Source organism: Falco cherrug, chromosome 1, assembly GCF_023634085.1.
Source record: "Falco cherrug isolate bFalChe1 chromosome 1, bFalChe1.pri, whole genome shotgun sequence".
Classification (NCBI taxonomy): Eukaryota; Metazoa; Chordata; class Aves; order Falconiformes; family Falconidae; genus Falco; species Falco cherrug.
In genome coordinates, this window is record NC_073697.1 from 25389326 (window position 1) to 25412911 (window position 23586).

General features: G+C 41.6%; 2 protein-coding genes across 8 annotated transcripts in view; both read right to left on the reverse strand.

The window, feature by feature from the left end:
* Window positions 1-7365: 7365 nt before the first annotated feature.
* Window positions 7366-13986, reverse strand: LOC102056422 (cytochrome c oxidase assembly protein COX18, mitochondrial). Of its 2 annotated transcripts, none has more exons than XM_055700895.1 (6): window positions 13684-13986; window positions 12308-12408; window positions 11407-11570; window positions 9969-10081; window positions 8831-8938; window positions 7366-7693 (listed from the first exon to the last, which is right to left on the reverse strand). In XM_055700895.1, exons 1-6 carry the CDS (start codon window positions 13969-13971, stop codon window positions 7520-7522), a joined length of 948 nt encoding a protein of 315 aa, XP_055556870.1. In that variant the 5' UTR covers window positions 13972-13986; the 3' UTR covers window positions 7366-7519. The 2 variants fall into 2 exon arrangements, with proteins under 2 accessions (XP_055556870.1, XP_055556871.1); XM_055700896.1 differs by lacking the exon at window positions 13684-13986 and adding an exon at window positions 12984-13344.
* A 1988-nt stretch (window positions 13987-15974) lies between these two features.
* Window positions 15975-23586, reverse strand: part of ANKRD17 (ankyrin repeat domain 17) — a 94560-nt gene continuing 86948 nt past the window's right edge. For 5 of the 6 annotated variants that reach the window (XM_055700894.1, XM_055700893.1, XM_055700890.1 and 2 more), the window contains 5 exons: window positions 22207-22404; window positions 20920-21168; window positions 18827-19002; window positions 18329-18493; window positions 15975-16570 (listed from right to left, as the gene is read on the reverse strand). In XM_055700894.1, the coding sequence (XP_055556869.1) occupies window positions 16511-16570; window positions 18329-18493; window positions 18827-19002; window positions 20920-21168; window positions 22207-22404 (848 nt within the window). In that variant the 3' untranslated portion in view covers window positions 15975-16510. The remainder of the gene's footprint in view (window positions 16571-18328; window positions 18494-18826; window positions 19003-20919; window positions 21169-22206; window positions 22405-23586) is intronic. The other variant, XM_055700891.1, reaches the window with a different exon arrangement.

Sequence of the window (23586 nt, forward strand, 5' to 3'; positions counted from 1 at the left end):
TAGTAGTAATTTGGAATCTTTAAAAAAAAATAAATAATTCCTTACCTTTCATTTTAACAAAGAAAAAACTCTTTAAGTTGAACCCAGCATTTACGCAAAGCACATAAGTCTAACTATTTTAAAATCATAGTACTTTAAATTCAGTAACTTTGCAGTTTTCAGGGTAAAGGAGGACATCTACTCACAACAAAACTTTTAAAAAATCCAGATACGCATCTCCATATTAATCTATGCAATTACTGAAGCACTTCCATTCAAGAAAAAAATTAAATAATAGGCATTTATGAATTAAAGGGGAAAAAGGAGGATCAAAGACATATGGATAACGTATAATTTAACTAATGCTAATTTAAAGGCCTAGATAAAAGCTAGGAGAATATTTCCTATAAAATGGAGTATTCTCCTGTTCCTTCTCCCTAAACAGGGATGAAGTGTAGGGAATTCATGTGAAACATGGTTACCAGATTTCATTTTACTTAATAGTTAAAGAATGACATGTATACCTGACAGGCATACAAACACAGCCTATCACTGCTTTCAGATATGCTTCAAGATACTTTCAGGAAGCATAGTTAACAGACTTCTGGGAGAAAGGGACAAAAATTATGGAACAAATGAGCAAGTTCCAGAATAAAACATCAGTCTCGAAGTGCCACATGGCTATTCCTCATGCATTAACAAACCATTAAGTGCTGTGAGCTCACTCCTGCTCACAGCCTGTCACCCATTTAAACAACTCATGCCTGCAAAGCAAGGTTGCCTACTCATGACTTACTAATCTACATGAGAAGCTCAGGTCCTGTTTTAGGTCCGTCAGCATGCAGCCCTTCCAGGTACAGAGAAACATTAATGTACCAATTAATACAGAACTAGAAACAAACTACATGTCACAACATTTATGGTCTTTGTCTCATGAGGTTCAAACAAAAAACTAAAGTATGGCTTTCTTTAAGGACCTAAGCATGACTATTCAGCACTTGGTATCAGTGTTAGTTTTAACCTAAATAAAAAGAATCTGGAAAAGGTGCACTCTGTACATTCCCACTTGAGTTCCAGTTGCTGAACTGCCACTGCTTTTGATCTGAAGATTATCAGCAAACAGAAAACTGTTTTCTTAAAATCACAGAGCTGCAGAGAAAGGCTAGAAGAAAGGTAGGAGGGTGGGTGTGTGTGTGCACGTGTACATATATGTCTGAAGGTAGATATACTGTCTCTCAACACCAAAAAAAAAAAGTAGTATCTTTTGCCCCTTTCCAGTCTTGTCTCTTGCTTACTAAGGGCTTGTGGTTATCAGCTCTCAGACAGGACTGAAGTATGTCTGAAGCATGTGGACTTCTTCAGCCCTGGGTGGAACACTTACTTCCTGTCTTAGTTTCTTTCACAATTTGTCCTCTCTTTTTTGCCCAACAGCTTTCAGTGAATTTAGTGGCTGAACTCCATGAATCTTCTTTTGTGCCTGAGATGTTATTTAATAATCTCTTTTACCAGATTTTTTTATCCAGTACAGTAGAAGCAGTTGCTGAACCTCACTTATTTCTGCCACTGTTTAAAGGTCAGCTTAATGTTCCCAGGAGATTCCTGGGGTTTATAGTACTTACTCCTATTTTTTCAGTGTTTTTTCGGCAATGCTCAGAAAAACAATTTCGAAATTCTAGCACTTCTGGTTATGCTGGAAGTATTTAAAGAATCTGTGGAGCAGGATCTACTGACTGAAGTTCAGAAACTATACATAAATTAGAAGCTTGTTTTTATTTTGCATCAGCACAATGCAAAATAAGTTACAGTAGCTACTGCCACACGAGGCTGTGGCTAGGCATGAGGAACTACAGTCTGTATTTAGGACAGAAGCATCATGCCAACTTGCATTATGCCTGGACAACAGCTACCTAATTCAGAAATAAAAATACTAGTAAAAGCTAACAGTGCTTTTTTTTATTAATGGGAGAATTACAACTTCCATTCCCTATTTATCACTGTTTCCAACTGTTCCACAAACAAAACCATCCTTAGTTATTTCCAATCTGCTGCTTTATGGCAGGCAGTGAAAGGAAGACAACTGTGCAGAATATCCTTAAGCAGTTCTTTACCTCCACACTCCCTTTCATGACAAATTGCATACATACCACTGTATCAGGGGTCAAAGGGACTAAAAATGATTTTAAAAAACCCACCAAAATGCTCCTTTTACCCACTTCCCCCTCTGTTAGAGGGACATCTACAAATTAAGTATTAATCAAAACTGCTAACATTTCTGACAAAGATAAAACAGTGGTATTACACAAATATTAAATTTCTGAGTAAAGACAAGATATGCCTGGATTCTCTAACGTTAGCCTAGGCAAACAGGAACGGGCAACGAGGAACAGTTTCTTCAGTAATGATAAAACAAATCTTCCTTATTTTTAGAACCATTAAGTATTTCAGGAAATAACTGTATGAATTGTCATCTTGGTTAAATCGAAAATTTTTGTGTTACATGAGAGTTCTGAAAACCACAGAATTTCTGCTTCCCCCCTCCCCCCCATATACAGGTGCACCTCTTATTTTGCACAGAAAGAACACTAAACTGCAACAAAAGCTAGAAACTTTACTCTCAATGCAGCTAAATTAGTTAAGACAGAATTTTAATCACCTCGGTATCCACAACAGCTGAAACAAGATGGTACAGTTTATTTGCTCCCAGGAAACTTAGGGACTGCAGATAATCAAACCTCAGAGCCCTGCGAAATTTTTCTCTGGGATCCACTTCACTCAAAATAGCACCTTCTCTGAGACACATCTCAAAAGAAATAAAATTACTCTCATAGTATCTCTTCAACTAGAAATACAACTGCTTTCCCAAATTGCCGAAGAAATCCAAATTCGTATCTTCACAACAGGTATGTTAAAACTAAGCACTCCTACCTAACATTTCAGAAGAACTTAATAGTCTTCATAAAAAGTCAGCTGCATGAACCAGGAGTTGGGCTTTGCTCTCCATGCTGCCATTCCACAGTGCCTGTTGCATTCTGTGTTCCTCAAGTGCAGCAGTTTCATTTGCGATAGTATCTATCCCCATGGAAAAGATAATCAACAGCTGTATGCCTTGCATGGATTTTACCAGATGTTGGCCAACTTTAAACTCCTTGGCCTTGGTAATCTAGAACGGTGTCTTTGTAAAAGCCAAGTGGTGAATGACTAAACAGTTTCACCTTGCATCTACTTTTTAAAAATAATATGCAAATTAATGGTTGGCTTTTTTCAGTTTCATTCTGAACAGTCTGGATTTTGTTGACCTCGTATCCTTATGACTAACAGACATTTCTTTTCCAACACAGAAATAATGAACACCACAGCAATGTTTGAAATCCTTTCCAGAAAGGAAGAACAATAATGTCATCATCACCGAACAGCTTCAGTCCTCCTCGATTTCTACCGCATAGGTTGGGGGATCAAGGATGCACAGATGAGACAAATCTCCATGCCAGCCTCATACCTCAGATTCCAACTACTTACCAATGTAAGAGCAAGGACAAAAACCCCACAGTTCACTAGTAACAGTTCATTCATATTTGCCAAACTCAGCAGTTCATCGCAACAACTGCAAATATTTTCTAAATGCAATTACACATTCTTGGCAATTTAACTGATGGAATAAATGAGACAAAAGTAACTAACCCAGGGAGCACTGGAGCTGGTCAGAATCAGCATGCAGAATTCCAACTTGCAAAGCCACAAGCGTGGCACAAGTTACCAGGTTTCCATGCCAAAATCACCACATGTGGCTCCAGCTCTACCCAAACTGTGTCCTGCCATCCTCCCCACTGCCTCTAGCAACACCCAGAAACAGGTACGTCACAGGGAAGTGCAGGACACATGTAATACTCAAGTGTGGAGTAATCCACCTCCTCGGCACTTTCCTATTAGTCTTAACAGTCTGAGTCTGGGTTTAGTTTACTAGATTTTTGTAGGATTTGAAAATATCCCAGACATTTCTTACCCTTAACGTTAACTCTAAATACCTTTACCTGCGGCCAGTTCACATATAGTCCTTCTGTATACGCTTCTGAGTTTTTATTAACTTTGATTACTTTGTTCTGTATTTATTATTGTTAAACTTAGCACCTGAACACTTAAAACAAAAATAAAATCACCAAATCCCTTAGTGAATATTTATTATGAAATTATAAAGCCACTGGAAATAAGAAGGAACTTTTCCTGACACATGAGACTAATGTCTCCAAGCAGAAGAAAATTATCAACTGTGCCCTTGAGGTCTTGCCCTGTTGCCATTTTAAAACAAGGAAAATCTTGCCTTTGGCTTCAGCACGAGGATCAATATCTCACTAAACCTTGCTATGCTATTTGAGATGACAAAGAATACAAAGTCACTCTTTCTATAATAATGCAAGCAACATCAAAAGCACCGCATCTCACTGAGCTTCACTGCCTCGTGTTCTTGTGCAGCCAGACCCGGTATCAGCACTGTGAAGTGAGTCGTTCTACAACACTAACAACAAAACACAAGTTCAAAAGCCAATGATCCAAACTTGCACATGTACCTCTCTGCTATTAAACCCAACCTATTTTCCTGTGCTTAAAGAATTGCATACATGTTTGCAAATTAAACTAGGACCTCTTAACTGAAATCTCAAAAGGGAAGGAAATCTCTTTTGGGACAAGAGGCCTATTACAGAGTAGGAAGCTTGCCATTAGTTTTAAGGAAACAGTAATAAATATTGAGCAACAGTCAGAAATCAGAAATAAATTTTTTTTGACCAGTGCAACTAAAAATTTTAATTGCCATTCCTCTCTAAAAATTAATCCAGAATATTATTAAACAAACCATACACAGAAGAGGAAGAAAATGTGCAAGTCAGTGATTCCCAAGTAGAAAAAGGTAGTTAAAAGGATCACCGAGCCCTTGATGTGATACGAGGCTACAATCAATCTGTTGCTTCTTAGGATGGGGACGCTGCTAGAAATTCAGCGTTACCTACACAGGAACAACAAACTGCATTCTTGCCTTAACCTATACGGTAACTGGCAATACACCACCCATAACATTGAGTATGCTCCCAACTGTATACTTGAAAAATGTTTTTATTTTAAAGAATGTGATATTTGTCCAGATAAGACACTAATATAATCAAAGAACCATGCAGCTAGGAAGGGAATTCTGGAAATCTCAAGTCCAAGCCCTGCTCGGTGCAGGGCACATTAAAGCAGGTCCCTCAGGGCCTCATCCAGCTGAAGTTTCAAGTACCTCTGATAACACAGAACCCACAATTGCCCAGGAAAACAAGTGCTGAACCATCCTCAAGATAAAACACATGTTTTTATATCAATTTTGAAATTTTTGTCTTCAGACCTGCTCCTGTTGCCTCCCATCCTTCCTCTATACCCTCCTGAGCAGAGTCTGGCTCCATGTCCTTTGCCACTTCCCACTGCTGGCAGACAGCAGTAAGTCTCCCCTGCCTCTTTGCAAGGCTGTCTTTAGAGGCTGAACAAAAACCCAGTTCTTTCAGCACACCACAGGCTTCAGCGCTGTGACTGTCTCAGTATCCTGGATCTGCTCCTGTACATTGATGTGCTTGACCAGGGAACCCAGAACTAGACAGAGCATCCAGACGCAGCCAGCAGAATTGCCAGGGAACAACTGCTTCCCTTCAGCTGCTGGCTCCATTCTTGCCGATACAGCCCAGTAGACACTTGCTCCCCTCGTACAACCAGGCACCTCAGGATTTCACTTTCCCCTCATCACCTTACCAGGCCACTGCCAGGAGCCAACTCCGTGAACAACCACTGCCAGATCAGCGTAACAACCTGCCTGTATCCTGCCACCAGCAGACTATGCAATCCTACAGCGAGAAACCATGCCCAACCACCATTGCTGTCATTCAATCCTGTCTAACAGGTAGATTGCAGCCTGAGAAACCATATGGCAATATTAAATTCAAATAAAATGCAGTAAGAAAATAGAATTTATATGATTTCTTTTAAGCTTCTGAAGCAAGCATGAGAGAATGTCATGCACTCCCCTAGCAAAAATGCATCCACTAACAGACAATCTGCAGTGCAGTATCAGGACTGAAAAGTAGGAACATTTAATTTCAAAAAACATTTCTGAAAAACATCCCTCTCCTACCTACATGCCAAACCTTGATAAACTTCTTCAACCCCATGTTTTGCTCAGGGTTCAGTGTGACAGGAAACAAACCAACAAAAGAAAAGACTACAGGTTCTTCCCACCACAACAAAGGCATGTGACCATTGGCTTGTTACTGTCATCTACAGCTGCCTGGTATTCCACCTGCTTCTCTCTTTCCCACTACTTAAATAGTTTTCCGTAATGAAAAAAAAATCCTAGTAATTTTAAACATTGCTTTCTATTATCAAAGATTAATAAGCACCAACTTGAACAGTGAAAACACAAATCATCCTGACTCTGTGCTACGACAACCATCTGAAAGCAAAGCATATAAGCTATGCTTTGCCCTCTATCCCAATTTCTGCTTCTCTAAGAAAAAAAAAAAAAAAAAAGGACAACCTTTCACTAGACCAGATTCACACAGACCTCTGTGCAAAGGGCCGTTCACGCACATAACTTTCACAACAACATGTCTGCTGACATGGTATGAAGAGCAAAGCAAGATGTGAATACCCTTGCAGGAACTACCTACATGGAAGGACACCATTGTTCACATAAAAAAAATAAAAATCATACACAGGGTCCTTTAAGGCATAAAATATTTGCACTTTACCCTTAGGACTTATGTTGAAAAAGAGATCTGATATACAGCTGAAGTATTTGGTTTCTCACCATCATTCACTCTTTTTCAGGGTGCTACATGCCTCATTTCAGCATATACAATAAGCAGCTGCTACTCTTTTAATGGAAAAAGAAATCATGTAGAAACAGAGCACTGTCACTCAACAGCTGATCACCAAAAACAATATAAGAAACTTGTCCTCCTGACTCCACATCTAGTGTCCGAGACACTGACAACAACCTAGTTTACTTTGCAGATACAGGAAATGAGCTATCAGAACTGTTAGAAAAACTATCACGTAAACCACCTGGACATCGAACGACTACAGTTCGCCAATCAATCTGCGTCACTGTCTTAATTAAATAAACCACTAACTACAGCATCAGACCATCTAGTCTTTCCCTCATCCCACAACTTGTTTGCTAACCCGTAAGTCAGATCAGCTTCACTACAAGATGGCAGCCTAGCTGAGTCACAGTTTTATTTAATATTCATTTGCACAATTCCTTACGACAATTCAGGAGGCAAAACTATTACTGGATTATTCTAACTGCAAAACAACCACCCTTGAAACAAAAATTCCCAATAAAGACACACTTGTGCTGAACAATCATTCTTCACAGCCAGACAGTCAATGCTTTATTTGGAAAATAAATATAATTCCAGCTGCAACATTTTACAGTAAGTAAGCACAGCTCAATAAAACAGCACTACTTAATTACCCATGCAAGATTTGTGGGACAGCTCTTCTGACAGCTCAAATGACATCATTTCTTAAAGCTGTATTTGGTAGTCAAGGCAGACACTATATCCCTGTAAGGAGTATCAGAGTCAGATTTGGTCCTTGGTATGCAACACAGCCGACGAAAGGTTGGAGAACGCAGCAACAGGTTGTGCGAGAGTCCCACGAAGCTTGAGGACAGCCAGTACAACGACATAGACTGCAACAAGACAAATACAGAGTTCAGCTTCCCTAGACACAATGAAAACACTACAGTTTTAGGCAGCTATTCATGAACCACAACCACTGGCTGTTGCAATTTGATCCAAATCAATTTTCCTCACACAGGGCACCAATTGTCACAGCACAAGTAAAACTGGCAGGCTGCAACAGGGCTTTACCATCAGTCAGATCCTACTGTCCGTGCTGTTTTTCCACCCTCCTGAGGCCAGACCACACTGCTCCTTCTCTCCACTACCTCTGGGTTCTTCCTTCCCCAGGCTCCTCCTCCAGCCAGCCTCTCCTCAGAGCTATTTAACCACTTAGCAGAACGAGCTACACCTGCACATCATCCATGTCAGTCAACCCACTGCCTTTGTAGCAAGGCCACAGCTGCATGTTATCAATGTCAAGCAACCCACTGCCTTCATTCCTCTACAACTGGTTACTCCCAGTTATCAAGAAAAATAAACTCACCTAACCCCACTTCTCTCAATAACAATAATGGCTTCCATTTAAAATGTATTTTTCACTCTTTCTCAACTCTTTTGGGGAAAAAAAGTAATCTACTCTGGAATCTGACAACAGTTCATAAATTAATTCATATTAAACTTGCGTAAACTTCTCTATTTCAGACTAAAGGTGATGCGCCAAACAACTAGATACTTTGCTTTTGCTAACCACTGCAAAAATACCCAGAAGTAGAACACCTGGTAAAAATGAGAAGTGTTTTAACAAGATCATGGACAATTTCCTGATATAAGAACTATGCTGTTTTCTCCTTACAGTAAGAAAACACTTAGCAAACTTTTGTCTCTATATCCTTATATAAATGTTACTCTCATGTCTGAGATCACAGAAAGGATACTAACCTGCTCTAAATGTCCTTCCAAGCCCTAAATTGCAAAAATGTAATTTAGAAACAGTAAGTCTGCAGATTCTTCCCTCTGAACAAAAATACTGTAAAAAGGTTTATGAATTTAAATGCATGTGTAAACAAAACATCTTACGTGTTTTAGGGCATGCTGTAATAGAGAGCATGGTCTATTAAACACACCAGGCATTTGGGTTGCTCTTGAAGCACTAGGAACATACCAGAGTCAGAGGTTAACAGATGCATCATTAAGACTGTACTTACAGAGGGGACCGTTGCAGCCACAGGGATCATTACTACTGACACCACTCGAAAGAAATTCGTAGCAAGCTTCTGGAACCTGGAAACGTCCATTTTTTGCGAAGCAAAGATCTGAAAGGCAGAAACCCACAGACATAAGGTCTTTTTGAAATGACTAAAATGAGAAAAAAAGACAACCATGGGGTTTCCTGTAACCCAGCACTCCTGTTCAGGTATTACTTTCATTTTGCATCCTCTGTTCCAATTAACATACTGCTACAGTCTTTCATTTAACTTGTTTGAAGTTTTACATGTTCAGTCCTTTGTAGGAAATACTGTAACAACCCAGCAGAGCAGCTGACAATCATTTCAAGTTAAGGTAACTTTACACAGTCTGTCTCTTTTTCACATCTCCACATGCCAAAGCCCCAGCCTGAAGCACAGCCCTCGAGGAGAAGGCTGCCAACAGGAAACAGACCACAAACAGTTGATGGATAACTAAACGACAGCAGAATCAGGTCTACAGTCACATACGGACTTTTTTTCTCTAAGACACGCTCTGTCCACATGACACAGAAGAAACTGGAGTAACAATGAAATCCACAGGGTTAGAGTTTGATGAGAACACCTGACAGAAAAATCAAGAAGAAAAGTATTTCCATCAAATTACCTCCAAAAACGGAAAATGGAAGACTTTTTTTCTCTTTTCTGTTTGTGTTGGTTTACCTCCCCAGCAACCTTTAAAAGTTAGGGATTTTTTCAAGTTTTTAAGAAGTCATCGTTAGTTTTGTCCACAAGGTGGGGAGAAATAACTGAGGGGGTAGAATAAACCAAAACCCCAACATGTGCTTCTGGATGCTTAACACCCAGGGAGCTCATTAGAACATCATTCTAAGAGAAACTTTAGAGTCAAGACTAAATTTTACTGAGGCTCAGGTCAAGTATCCATATCACATCAGAATGTGTCATCTTTAAACAAGATACCCACATATTCAAATGCACACAACAAATTATTTTTGAGTGCTGCCCAATGCATTTAAAGCACCGATAAGCTGAGATCACCCTTACATTACTGTGTTTTATAAGTGGGTAACACTGCCTCACAGTTCTAGAAAAAAGAAATAATCCCTTTCCAATCATTCTATTTATTCCATCAACGTACCTCCACTATCAGCAAATTCACAAGCCCAAGCAAAACTGGCAAAATCCACGTAGAATCTGGTGCCGTGAGGTCTGTAAACCACAATGCTCCTCCTGCTGAAAACTGTCCCTGAACTATAAAAATAAAGAAAATACGGAATTAAGTATGATTTGCTACCTCAAGCTGGTCAGAACTGTACCATGTATTACAACCAAATCATCCAAGCTTCTAGGTACACTTTATCTACACAAGAAATACTATGAAAGCAGGAAACTTTGGTTTAACAGCTTGCATGTCAAGGCATCCTGCTATCAACACAAGTAAAGAATGGTGGGAGACACCAGGTGAGATCCAGCTTAGCTAATGACAGCCACTGACTCAGGTAAACCTGCGATAAAAACTAGCTTGATCTCAACCACCATTTTACAAGCCAGTGAGGAAAATACGCAATGCAGTAACCTACAGTGAGTACACACTTTAGATTTTGGAAATAATTACATTTTTCTTAGTAACCATATAACTTGTTGCATTTTTCTTTAGAACAGGGGTGCTCAAACTATGGCCCGTGGGCTGGATACGGCCCCCCAGGGTCCTTAGTCTGGCCCCCGGTGTTTACAGACCCTCCGCCCCCCCCCCCCCCCCCGGGTTGGGGGGGGAAAACCAAGCAGCCGCAGATGGCTGCCTGCCACTTCATCCACGCTCCGGCCCCGTTTAAAAAGTTTGAGGACCCCTGCTTTAGAAGAACAAACTATAAACTGCTTTCTACAAAATAAAAACACCCATATTTTTATTAAAAAAAACCCCCATGCATTCATCTTGTCTACAGTACTCCATTTGAAAATTCACATGGAAGAAAAAAAATACAGATTAATAGGGAATGTGCTGTGGTACAGGTAGTATTACTTGCTAAATATCCTTGTCTTGTGAACCAGAAAAATCCCAAGACAATTCCCACCCACCCCCCAGTAAACCTTTCTTCAGAAAAACAAAAAATAATTAAACGCTCACACAGCCTAACAAAATGCCTCACGTTGTTCCCAGAGCTCAGACTCTTGATACTGCTTTTGAAGAGGCATCCTGCAAAGCTCACAGCACTATTACAAATAATGAGAACATATAAGAGACCAGTGATGCTCTGGATGCTGCAAATCCCTGCTGGAAGAGTTCAAACCAAAGAAAAGTACAGGTGGGGTCCAGACACAAGTTCTTTGATTACATACAGTGCAGTTTAATCCAGTACAACATGCCCAATGTACCTAATCAAAGCCTTTGAATTTTATTTTTATATTTATCCATGCCTAAAACTGTATTGTTTAAAAACTTAGCAGTGGAGTATTCTTTGTATCAGCTTATATGTCAAGCGCAGGAGATGGTGTACTTTAACCAAAGAAGCGTCTGTAAAAACAGCAACTGAATGAAAAATGACTGTTAAAAGAGTGTGTCTGTTCAGATGAATCACCTTCTGAGCTCATGGCACCAACACTGCAGTTGCGCAAAGCGAGGGACACGCAAACCCACATCGGGATCTGTACCCACACCAGCAACGTGGCTTTGAAGGGATGGCAGTTGTCTCGAATGTACAGCTCTGTAATAACCCTCCTCAGGTTTTTCTTGAAGTGGAACCTTTTAGAAAGAAAGAAAGAAAAAAAACAGCAACCCAAACCAAAACTCCTCTCACAACAGCTGTTACAGAATAACTTCTCAAATTCTGAAATAACACTCCCACAGGCTGTACGTATCAAATGTGCAACTCTGGAAAACCTGAGCCTTTCCTCTTCAGACGTGCCCCTCTCCTTTGCCAACCCCCATCCCTCACAACTTTTGGCCCTATTGCTATAAAGCAGCTTTTCACAACAAAATTTCCAACCACCATTAGCAGTGACCAGTAACTTGTCTGGTATTTTATTTCACAGTGCTTTTTGTCTGAACTGGGGCATAACTACCTCAATACAGAGGCAATCAGCCAGCTGTGTGATCTCCAGTATCCCAGCCAAGACACACTGCTACTGCACCGCGTGTGGTACTACACTAACAAAGGAACAGGACCACAACCATTCACACCTCAAGTTCCAGCAATATTTAGGTACCACCATAGCTAAGGAAAGTTTACCCGCACATAAAGACAAAAAAAATTAAAATTCCTGGATTTGGCCCTGTAATCATAAAACTATCACCAGTCTGGAGCTTTAAAACAGATACAATCTGAACAGCAATACAAGAAACGCAAGTAAGTCATAGAAGCGGCAAGAAAATCTAATCTTTGGGTAATGGTAGAATCTTCTGTGGAACATACAGACTTTCCCTCCTGCTATCCCTCAATATGGAATGAATTTATAAGGTATATAAAATTGCCATCTTACCTGGCGACCTTTTCAGACCAACCCAGTTGCTTTCCACGAACAGAAACTTCATAGCGAAGATGCTCGGCTAGTTTTTTAATCTCAGGCTGCAAGTTTTCCAACTAGCTAAAGAAAAGGAAAAGTGTTTATGGACAGTTACATGAAACAACTGCTTCCTCTTCCCACCTGATACTGCACCGATATTAAAAATGACTGCGAAGGACAAGACAACACATCCCTGAGCACCTTGTACCTTTAAGCAAAATAACATGAAAATACTAGTGAGAGGTGTTTACAGTAACAATTGAAGATACTATCTTACTAAAAAATGAAATAAATACAGAGTTAGATTTTATAGTTTGTTTTGAATAAGAAACTTCTAATCTTCTTTCAGGAACTGTGACAAGATACTTAACAGAAAAGCCTTTAATGACACCTCCAAAAGATTTAAGGCCCAGCAGGATAGAACTTTGCAGTCACTGGAGTCACTATCCCGAGGAATAAGAGAACCCCCTACATAAGAATGTAATACCGTATTCACTTTTGCAATCACAAGGAAAGGCAGCGTTAACCGTAAAAACCAAAACAAACTAAAAAAACCCACAACCCACCGCAAACACACTGCAATAAAATTGTTTCTCGTACAACAATGCTCTTTGAGGGACCGTCACTGAAGAACCCGATGCAAAAACCACACCTGCATTTCCCAGCCCGACCTTCACGCAGGTGAACAAAGGCTCAAGGGACTCCAGCGGGGATGGAGCTGTAGCAGCTGTGCCCGCACCCCGGCGGCCGCCGCGGGACAGCGCTGGGAACCGCCCCGCAGGGCCGCAAAAGCTCCTCCAGCCTCTTCAGCAACTCCAACCGTTTTCCTCGCTCGGGGGGGGGGAAGTTATTTAGGAAGCGCTGAAGGCTGGTTTACTTCAGGTTTTTATTGGGACGGCTTGGGCAAGCGCCTTCAGCCAGCACACCACGGAAGGCGCCTTGCACACACCGACTCCTGCGCTAAAGCAGCTCCATTTCCACGCAGCCCCCACGAAGCAGCGCACCCCCGCTCCTCAGTTTTATTCATACGTGTTCATATTGTATTACTTACAGGCCCCCGCCGCGGGAAGGCCTCCCGGAGCGCGGCGCCCCGCAGGCCTGCAGCCCGCGCCCCGGCGCAGGGGCACACGGCGGGCCAGGGCCACTCAGCGGCGGCGCCGTGGGGCGGGACACGCGTGGCACGGAGCAGCCCACCCCCCACCTCCGGCCGCAGGACACCACCGCGGCCGGGAACCGCCGTCCTACCAGTCCCCCCGAGGGAATGCCGCCCACGGCGGGCTGGAGGGCGCAAGCCAGGCCCCCCGCCCCGCCTCACGCAGCGAGGCGGCCCTCAGGAGGGGGGACGCACCCACCTTGGCCAGGAGGCGGCCCTGGTGCGCGGCCAGCGGTAAGGTGACGGCGGTGCGGAGCAGGGCGGCGCTGCACACGATGGTGGCCCACCAGGGCAGCCCGGCCGCCGCCTGCACCGCCGCCAGCCCCTGCTCCGCCCAGTGCACGGGCACCGACTGCGCCAGCTGCTCGTACCAGCCGCCGGGACCGCCGCTCCCCGCCGCTACGGGCGCGGCGGCCGCCCGCCAGCCCGGCCGCGCCAGCCGCCACATGGCGAACGGCTCTGCCCCGGGGCGGCGGCTGCCGCGCATGCGCCACGCGCCAGCGCAGCGCGCCCTCCCGACGGCGCGGCGGCCATGGCGGCTGAGGGCAGCGGGACGGGCAGGCGCCGCGGCGGGTTATTCGCAGCCGCTCATCAGCCGTGGGGCTCCCGCCTCCCCCAGGGCAAGGAGACGGAAAGGGCGGGCTTAGGCCCCTGCTCCTTCAGCCCCAAGGCTCCCACATGCACACCGCTCCCAGACCTACACCTACTTGCCTTCCTTTAAACGTGCTTTTCTTTTTCCTAAATAAGAATGACCTGCCAGGTCCCACAAGTATATATTCCTTTTTTTTCCTTTTTTATTGATCGAATAGAAAGCATTACAGTTGAAGTATTAAAAAAAAAAAATGTATCTGCGAGAGGAAAAAAAAAAAAAAGTTCCTCACACAAGACTTCCAGATCCCCCAGGATTTAATCACTGATGCCCCGCAGGTGGCATCCAGCCTATGCAGCCCTAGCCACAGCTCGATTATAGTTCGGGGTTTTTGTTTAACTCAACAAAACACAGGTAAGAAACCACACACACTCAGATGCTGCTTTCTGACCCACAGATGTCATGGTTGTAATAAACACTGAGCGCTACTTCTCAGTAGGATTATTGCAGAATAAGACTGCAAATAATCCTACATAGCACTAACAGCTCAAGCAAAAATTTTTATTAGAGGGCTAAAGGTCATAGTGAAGATTGACAGGGCACTATTCCCCAACTCACACTATGGTGTGCTGAAGTGGAGTTTCAATTGTTTTTTCTTAGTTCTTTAGTCTGGTACCCATTTTGCTACAACCAGTTTTACACAATGCATTTGACATATTGACAGCTGGAAAAAGGAGCTTACGTTTATTCAGAGCATCACCTAATAGCCTGTATATGGACATCAATAAGCACAAACTTTCTGGACATCTCAGATATTACAATATTTAAAAGGCAATATGCTTCTTTGGACAAGTGGGTTTGTTTTTCTTCCTTCTGGCTTTCCAATGAGTACCATAATAAATATAAAATAGCACTTCTTAAATTCCAGCCTTAACAGCAGCCTGTTTAACTCATCTGGGATATTTCTTCCTCAGATTGTATCTCTCAGGAGATTAACTGTTGCCTCCAAGTGACACAGCAAGGAAAAAACAAGCTTTTCTTCAACCTTCCTGCATGTAGAATAACCAGCAACAGATCACACTGGCCCCCACTTGTCCTGCACAAAAAAATATATTCAACTTATAGATTTACTGCTTTAAACTAGATGTACACAAACAGCACGGGGATCCTGACTGGAGCTGCGTGTCACTGCTGACCGAGCCTGGCCTCACAGGACCCCAAGCCTTCACCTCCTGCTACTGCTGTTCACTCCGAGCAACTGTAAGCAAAGGTGACAGCTCCTGACCATGACTATAAGGAAATTCTCCCTTGGAACAAACCTTCATGGGGCAGGGACCCAGTTCAGAGTAAGACATTGTCTACTAGAACTTATTCTGAAATAAGCCTTCCTTTGGAGCTGGTTTTCATCAGTGAAGCTCTGCTAAAACTGCAAAAGTCTCATTCCTGAACTAACACACACCAAGGATGCACGTTCTGAAATTATATTTGTTGATAAAGAAAGGAACCAGAGGAACAGAAGCTTTGGGAGCGCTCATGGAACAGAACAGACCTTGCTGCATGAACCCAACTACAAGAATAATTTTTAATAGATGCTGCAGTGTGATACATTTAACCCTGTTTCCTGGGCAAGTAGGAGAGTTCTCAGTGGAGACAACTCTGAACATGCCAAAAGGCTGCTGTTTTTCTCAGGTGCTTTTTGCTGAAAAGCCTTTGACAGAAGGAAAATGGAAACTCTTTATTATCTGGTTACAACCGATGTATGCCTTCTCAAAAAAAAAAAAAACAACACAGATTTGGGAAAAGCCCTCTGATAATGCCCATTGTTTTTTGGTTTGTTTGTTTTTGGGTTTTTTGTGGTTTTTTTTCTTTTATAATGTACTTAAATTACACAAGTAGAAAAGTTATGCTTATTAATAGTTTAATGTATGAAGGAAACATCCAGATTTCTGAATATGAAGGTACATATCTCACATTAATTTAAGTCTACATAAAGTAGAGCCTCTATACTGACATATTGAAATTTACTTTCTGCTTAGCCATTTGTTATGTAAACAATTGTACATTTATTTGCCATTCTAAAACTTCAGGATCAAGTTTACATAATTTTGCTAAATTTTCTGTGTTTGCTCAGAAGCAGTTTACAGTACTAAAACCAACCAGCCAAAGAACAGCTTCAACAGAAAGTTATGTCAAAAAAAAAAAAAAAAAAGGAAAGGAAAGGAAAGAGTAAAGGCTAACTAAGTTGAAACGTATGATGGTGGGGAATGGGCGGTCACAATGTTCACAGAAAAAGGTCAGTTAGTAAGTTCTTCTGCAAAAAGCCTACACACTTCAGTCAAGCACATCAGTAGAATGATCTGGGAGCACATAAACTGTTTCTGCCATTTGTGTTTTCCTCTGCAAAAAAGGAATCTCAAGGCTAGCAAGTTGATCCCACTCAGCCAAGCTGGTTCATATGCACACTGTTCATGTGAGGTGTCCAAGTTCCAGTCCACACCTGAAAGAGAAAGTTTCATTTAACATCAAGCTTCAGGGCTGCTTAAAACAGTTCCAAAGCCAAAAAATCACTCTACAGTGCTTATGGTTTTCACTACAACTAAGGCTCAACATCACACAACATTGCAATCACTCAAACTACAAAAATGTTCCTTTCACCACCAGTTTTATCCTGCTGCAATTCAGGTAAGAAAAGAAGGAAATGAGGGTTTAATCCTTCTGCATGTACTTTTTCACCATGGCCAAAGGTTCCATCTTCCTCCTCCTTTCTACTTCAGGCAAAAAAAGTATTTCCACTCAGCCAGACTGCCTTCCTTCATAGCAATGTCAAGGACAGAAATCAATGCTATTTATGCCCACTAGATCCTCCATCACAGCAACACTGATGTAATACATGTTTTACTGTTCCATGGGAAAAATGTATCCCTTTAGACCCAGTGAAGTAAGTATTCCCTCTGAACATGCCAGGTCTGTTCTCAAGGCAAATTAACAGGATTCTGTTCACGTGCAAAATTATTTGCAAGGACAGAAGACCTCCAGCTTTCAGACCAAGAGATTATCTTTCCTCTCTACCTTAGGAAGTTCTGACAACCAAGAACTTGATTTCTGGCACCTTGAATTATTTTCCCTTAATGCATACTAACACCCTCAGCTCTGGGAAAACCCAAGTATAACAAAGCAAAGCCTTCTTTGGGGGACAATGTTTTCTCACTAAACCAGAAGACACCTCATAACCGTCACGAGCCACTTCAGAGCAACACGTGAACCATGGCCACACAACAGACTGCCTTCTCTTCTGCACACCTATATGATCTGCCAGAGCCGGGAGCTGCTCTTTGCAGCTTGGATGATGCCCAAGCAAATTAAGTCCAGAAATATCTTTGTTTAGTAGCAGTATAACAGGGTTCACTGAATAATTAAAAATAAAGACAAGATATAATGTAACAGAGCTACTGATGTTCCATTACAGTATCAGTTGCTGGCTGAGTACGAACAGGAGGTTTAGGAGAACATAATCCCTATACCTAAATTATATTTAGCTGACAAGCCTATAACCCAGGCAAGATCAGTGCAGTGGACAGAAGAGCTACTTAATCCCTTCCTATGTGAACTCCTAACACAGTAAAGATGACACACCTTTCAGAGCCCAGCAACAATCCCTTAGACCTAATGCCGTTTTCCCTTTTGGGGAATGGAAAGCTTACATAACAGCAAATAAATGGCTTTTCTCAGAAACACCAATCAATTGTGTTTTCCAAAAGGCAGAACTGAAGAGAAATCATACGATCATTTTGAGTAAAATACAGTGTAAAACTATCTTTTCTACCCTGACCTGCCTACAAGACATCATCAAAAGAGCTGATCTGCAGTAATTAACCTGGTGTCTACTTTGACTAAACAGGCAGCTTCTCCAAGCTCAGCTGGAAGCCAGCTTCCCAGTTCTCAAGCACAACTATGTTCACAGAACACAGTAACAGCAGCACACTCCTTTGAAGTAGATTAACTCAGCGATGTCGATTTTTTCTTGGGACAACCTACAGTTATTTTTGGAGAGATGACTAACGTTTCAAATTTGCCAGTAAGCACGTACAGCACTCAGTGCTGCACTGAATAGGCTGGTTTTATCAGCCCTTTAGAGACAAGTACAAAGAAGAAACACTACAGTGTTATTTTCATATATTCTAACAGCTACTATCTCATCTTCACCACACTTTCTCACATTAAAAGAAAACTGAGAATATAAAAATTGAAAAATTACCGTCTGAGGCCCGTTATTTTCTGTGGAATTTGAAACCATCTTTATCAGCGAGTTCCAAGATGGGTCAGCAGCATGAGGCCCATTAAAGATAGGGCCTCCAGTACCATCTGTGATGGGGGCTACAGGAGGAATCATTGCATTCCCATACACAGAAAAAGGCATGCCCTTAGGGGGAGGAAAAAGCAAGAATCAGTACATATTCAAAACCACTGCTACTATTGCACTTACAGAAAGACAAAAGGGAACTCACGTTAAAAAAAATTCTGTCTTAAAGCTGTAATGAAATGCCCGAATTTATGAAAAAACTTTCTATGAATACTTATTACATCACAGACAAGTTATTTTTTATTAAATCTATGCCTCTGCAATACGTGAGGGCTAGTTAGCATTTTAGCTTACGCATGCTCAACCACACTGTGAATGATACCTCTGTGTTGTTCATCTGCCTCACGCACTGACAGGTAAATCAAGTGGTACCGTGCATATCAAGACCATTACCCCGACTTTTGGGAAGTCCATGTATCCTGCAGGAACGGGCTGATGGAATGTACCGGAAGGCGTTACAATTCCCGTGCTATCTCTCTCCATGGCTTGGTGTGAGAACACCCCTGGATCAGACATTGGCCGGTGAATCATGTGGCTCCCCATTCCGCTGTGACACCAGTCCACTTTATCTAACACACAGGAGACACGCCAACAGCATTGTATGTGACACTTGCTAATCATCCATTTTCCAGCCTAAACATCTGCACACACTTATGTCTGTGACATACACTCAGCTTGCAGTTCCTGCACATCTACCTGCATTAAAACTTAGCTGCATGTGGGGCAGAGAGCAACACAAACAGCACCTGCATGCTCCATGGCAGGAGCCCCGAGCCAGTGCAAGGAGTTTTCAACAGTTATATGCAAGCACAGTGTCACCTCTGTGATATTCCTTCATTTGAGAAGCAAAGCTGCCATTTCTGCTTTTTCTCCAAAAACCTAAATTCTGTGCACATTTGATGCTGTCAAAAGGGTATGTACACTATGAAGACTATTTGTATTTGGTCCACTTCATTACCATTCTTTCATGAATTACGTAATGAACTAAGAGACAGAGAAGTACTTTTGAAAAGCAAAACCAGAAAACGACCACCTGGATATGTGTGCTCATGTTCTAAACACATGAATTTATCAGAGGCAGTTTGGTATTACTACAGTTCCAACCTCAGGCATCCAGAAAGCCAATTTTTCAAAATAAAACATACACAAACTATATTTGAAGGGGTGGAAAAGGAATACAGAAACATTTCTAAAGCATCCTAATACTCAACAAGAGAAGAGCCAATCCCATTCTGGACTGAACATCTAAATGCTGAAGTAACTGAATAAGCAGAAGGCAAGCAGCATAGCAGAACCACAGGCATAGATGGCAGTTTTTACACCTATGCAATGAAAGTAAACATACTCAATTTCTAAGGCCTTAATGACGAATAGCATCTCACTACACAGGTGGGGAAAAGACCACTAGTGAAGTAAAAAAACCAAACCAAACCAACAAACACCACCACACACACAAAAAACCCCAAACCAACACACACACATTTGGATACATCCTATCTATTTTGTATTTTGGGGGAAAAAGCCCCAGGGCAGCACACTCATCACATGCAAAGCATATACACAGTTAGTCCCTTAAGCTGTTCGGACTCCTCAGTCAAGCCGTGGAACAGCTTGTTCAGAGGCTAAGAAGTTTCCATCCCTGAGGTTTTCAAGATCAGATTGGATAAAGCCCTGAGCAACCCAGTCGAACCACACAGCAAATTCTTTTTTGTCTATAGGTCCCATCCACCATGGCCTCATGATTCTCTCCCCCTCATTTGAAGCAAAATAAATCCCCAAACAAACATGAAATCCCACGAAAACAATTTGAAAAAAAATCAGCACTTTCCTATAAACTGCATCCAAGACTCTTGAAGTGTTTGCTGAGAAAAAATGTCCCATCAGTAACTTAAGTTTTTTAAGGAATTCTGAAATATTGAATACTATGCGAGTATAGGAGAGCCAAGAGACTTGCATTAGTAAAATGAGAATGGTATGACTGGAAAGAACAAAAAACCCCACATATGGGCTACTACTGATTCATAAAAAAAAAAAAAATCAATTGCACAATCCTCAGCACAAAAAGCTCCACCTTGGCTACAAATTAAATATTAACTCCTGTTGTACAAAATAATCTATCAACAGAAATAAAATATACAGTTATCTCAAGACATCTTTATTTCCCCTCTTCTTAAATCCAATGATCCTCACATAGTGCAATACTGTAAACCTTGTGATTTTATTTTCCCCGTTATTTCTTGCTTTGAGTAATAAGCCTTCACAGCCAGGGTGCTTCACAAGCCCTGAGGTTTCCTGAGACCTTGGCTAAGACACAAGGAACCTGACAGGAGGGCCAACAGAGGTCCCTGCTGCAACTCCTTCAGAAAGAGCACTCCTAACATTTTGCGGCACTCACTTCCGCATCATCCTTCAGCTCCCAAGGCAAGTTAAGAAAACACAGTACTGTGGTCATTGCAAGCGCAGGGGCATCTGCTGACACTACGTACCTTGATTGCCACCTATGCCTTCGAAGGACCAGATCCCACTATGCCCCACTGGAGCAGCTAAGTTGCTTCCAATAACAGATGGAGTAGACGTTCCAGTTTGTCTAATACGTGCAGACCGCTCAGTTCCAATCGGAACAGGAACTTTTCTGTCCTGAGAAACATTACTGGGTTTTTCTGATCCCAAGGACACTGCTGAAGGAGTGGGAGATGGTGCTCTTACTCCCGAAGACACCGACTGAGCAGGAGATTCTGCAAGAGGAGCAATGACAACACTTAGTAATGGCATCCACATCCTCTCAGGTCACCACAAACCTATCCTTTAATGTCAAGCCATACATCAAGCAAATGGGAACAGGTAGTTTGTTAATGGCAGACTCATACAGCAAACACTTCAAGATAATTGTAACAGTTTTGCATTCACACATTCACTACTGATTTAGTTTAAGTAAAATTATTATCATGCCCTGTCAGTTACTGAACATGCACCCCAACCAATGACAACACATGACTCAAAATCTGAGCTAAGCATTACTGTGTATCAGCAATAGGGGGTTTGAAGATTATATCCAACAGCATAGCTGAAATAAACCCACACTGTTGGGCTGGTTTGGGTTTGTTTCTTCTTGGTTTATTTTTGTTGTGGGGTTTTTTTGTTTGTTTGTTTGTTTTGTTGGGTTTTTTTTAATTCTGATATGTTCTCTGTGGGGTTTTTGCCAATAAAACAGACTAACATGTTCCCTGAATAAGCCAGCACTCAAGTTTGTTTTCTGTTCCAAAAAACCTCCGCTGCACAGCCAAAACTGCAGGGGCCAAATGTGGAGGAAGGTACCAGAACTTGCCCTAAGTATTGTCTCCTGGAATGTGCTCCACATTTCTAAGAACATGACAAAAAATAAGCGATCACCACCATCGAGCTAGCTTTAGTAAAATACCATTACAAAGTTTTAACAACTCACACTTGGAGTATTACCTTCAAACAAAAAAAACCAACCTCCTCTTTCCAAAATGACTGAAAAGATGTCAGATATGGTAACAGGCCAAAGTTAACTGCAGCAAGAATAAGGAACTCCTCAATAGCATGACCTTAGCTGCTAAAAAGCCACACTAGAGATCACAACTTGCACAAGGAAATTTTATCTCAAAATCTGGACTGCATAAAGGTATAAAACATATCTAAAAATGCTAAGATGAACAAAACTAGGCAAGCCTACCTAAAAGAGGCAGTGCATAAGGCCACTTCATTTGTACACTAGCTTCTCAACTACTTTCCCACTGACTAGAACTCACCATTTGATGCTGATGAACATGGAGGCAATAAACTAAGTGGGGAAAAATGCTGTCTGTTAAAATTAGCAGCTGCAGGTGCTCCGCCAAGAGGTGTCCCAGGTGCGTATATCTGACCTCCCGAAAGGTTTGAGGCAAAATTACCCAGGTGTGTAGAAGAAGGTGTTACAGAAGCATAGGGTGAATCCATACTGACAATACCTATGAGAGAAATTGGCACAAGTGACTCCCACTACTCCAAGATCTCCATGAAGAGGTTGCCCATATCATGGAAATAAAGAAGGAAAACTTTTATCCCATCAGTTGTTGGGGGGAATTTGTAACTATTTTCCAAAGAGAACTGCAAGTCTTATGCTTCATACTCTCTGCAAGTCTTGACAGCATGTGGCAGTTCTGCTGTATATATAAATAATGATTCTCATGTTATCATGCAGGTACCTTGAATGCAAATAATTAAAGGAATGTAATACACATTCTGATATAACTGTACATCAGAAAAGTAACAGAGCATTTTATTAACCTGTCAATTAAATGTTTTAGATTTAGAAAGTATGGTCTTGTACCAAGAACGGTGGAAATAACAGTAAAGATTTGAAGAGTTTCTTGCTGTTTTTTTATTTGACAGAACGATGTCTATATACACCATGATCACAACGCTGAGGTGATTTTTTCCCCAATCCAGGGATACATTTTAACTTGCTTAAGAAAATGTTAATTTTTAAGACCAAATCGCACCAATTAGACAAGGTATTCAAAATGCAAGAACTACGACCCCCTCAATATTCTCCTCAATGACGAAAGGGAAAAATAAAATCTTAGGATTTAAAGTTTCAAGAAGTATTACGGAAGCCTGTTACCACCCAATTGCTGTGGCACTTGCTTTACAAGTAGGAGAAAGTTGCGAGTGACAAAAGATTTGAATTTGTAGTTTTAGTTAGGAAAAATCCCTTCACTGGTGACAGGCAGAAGAATAAAGAAGTAACAGCACCTGCTTCCTCTGCATCATCTGTTACCAAGATCCAACCTCTTATTTTTTTGCCAAATTCTTCAGGCTCTCAGGGGCTACTTTCCTGCAAACTAACGTAATACTTGCAAATTCCATAGACTCTGCCAATCTAAATGATTGTGCCTGCAGCCTTCCAAAAGGAAAATTGCTGAAGTAACAGTAGGACTGCAGTTAGAGCACTGCTTTTACTCAGGAACCAACTGGCATACTCAAGTGATACACAGTCTACGCATGTGCCGAAGTCAAAATGCTAAGTAGTATATTAAGCTGACAAAACTCACAGAGCACACCTCAAAAGCTACTCAACACCATGGTATTTAGAAAACATGAAAAATCTAGCTGTTATATGTCTCTATTCATAAACCAAACTACATAAA